This window comes from Limulus polyphemus, unplaced genomic scaffold, assembly GCF_000517525.1.
Source record: "Limulus polyphemus unplaced genomic scaffold, Limulus_polyphemus-2.1.2 Scaffold647, whole genome shotgun sequence".
Lineage (NCBI taxonomy): Eukaryota > Metazoa > Arthropoda > Merostomata > Xiphosura > Limulidae > Limulus > Limulus polyphemus.
The window spans coordinates 37,621-39,084 of record NW_013666257.1 but is presented as its reverse complement, the minus strand read 5'-3'; the positions used below and the strand labels follow the sequence as shown (position 1 = coordinate 39,084).

General features: G+C 35.8%; 1 protein-coding gene across 1 annotated transcript in view; it reads left to right on the top strand.

Moving 5' to 3' along the window:
- LOC106459680 (G patch domain-containing protein 3-like) overlaps window positions 1-1,464 on the top strand; it is a 12,013-nt gene continuing 10,549 nt past the window's right edge. The window contains exon 1 of the mRNA XM_013919321.2: window positions 1-601. Within this exon, the coding sequence (XP_013774775.1) occupies window positions 22-601 (580 nt within the window). The 5' untranslated portion in view covers window positions 1-21. The remainder of the gene's footprint in view (window positions 602-1,464) is intronic.

Genomic DNA, 1,464 nt, shown 5'->3' with positions numbered 1-1,464 from the left:
ACACAAGAGTTTATCTGAAGTATGGTGTTCAGTTATATTTACGCTGTTGTAAACAATATCCCGTTTGTGTATCATTCATCGGATTTAAGGAATTTCTTTTCACAATTTGTAGAAACTAATGGGTTTGAATGCTTTCACTTCAGGCATAGACCCGAGATTCAGAAGCGGCAATATCGCATGGATAGTGGATCTTTTACGAACTCATCTAGGCCTAAAGTTACGTCCAATGATCCCAACGCGACTAATAGTAATAATACTAGTACTAGCACGGTAAACAGCGACGCTGCGTATGAATTTTATACAGCTGGCCCAAATTTTACCGAAACAAGGTCTACTATTAGTAGTTGTACTACCAGTAATACGAGTAATTTAACTTGTTGTTGTGTTGTTAAAGTTAGAAGTTCGAGATTTCAGGAACTGATGAAATTGTATCATAGAAAACACTGGATTGACAGGAACGGTTACACCTTGCCAATAAGATGCTTTATAAGTCGTGTCAAACTCAGTGATGAAAATTTAGAGCAAGGTAGTGTCACTGACATTGCCACTAGTGATGTGGAACGTAGTATATGTTTTAGTGGAACATGTTCTGGAAATGAAGGTTTGTTTTATTTTATTACTAAAAGTAAAATTTGGTTACCCATTCCCTGCACATTCAAGTTAGCTTATTTACATTTAAAGACATCATTATAGAGTTTAAATATAATACAAGGTCAGTAATTTATTGTTAATTCTCAGCAACATAAAATTCAAGCCCAGTGACATATCCTACATGTTATATCATCAATCATATAATATTATATTTTGGGATAACATGGGACCTACTGGTCCATCGCGGCTGTTCCATCCTCAAAACTAATTAAAATGATTAAAAAAAATTTAAACCAGCCCTTTTCATTCATATACTTATCAAGCTTTTTTCTTAAACTCGCATAAATTTACTGCCTCAACAACATCTGAAGGCAACCCATTCCAAAGGCCAACCACCCTGTTAGAAAAATAAAACTCTTAGCTGAAGGTGACTCCTACATTGCCAAAATTTATATTTGTGTCCCCTAGTCCTACTATTCTCATAGTTAAATATGATAAAGATGATGCATCAATTCCCTTTACAATCTTAAACAGCTCAATCATATTCCCCCTAACTTTCCTTTTTTCAAGATAAAACAATTTCAGAGGCCTTAATCTCTCTCCATATGATAACCCCTCCATCCCAGGCACCATTCTAGTAACCCTTTCCAACAATTCAATGTCCTTCCTAAGGTAAGGTGCCCAAGACTGAACACAATATTCCAAACGTGGCCGAACCAGTGACCTGTACAATGAAAGTATAACCTCTTTAGACTTGTATTCGATATTTATATAGATACAACCTAAAATCCTATTTGCCCAACCACTAGCAACAACACACTGCTTGGATGGCTTTAGAGACTGATTGACTATTACACCAAGATCCTTTTCCTA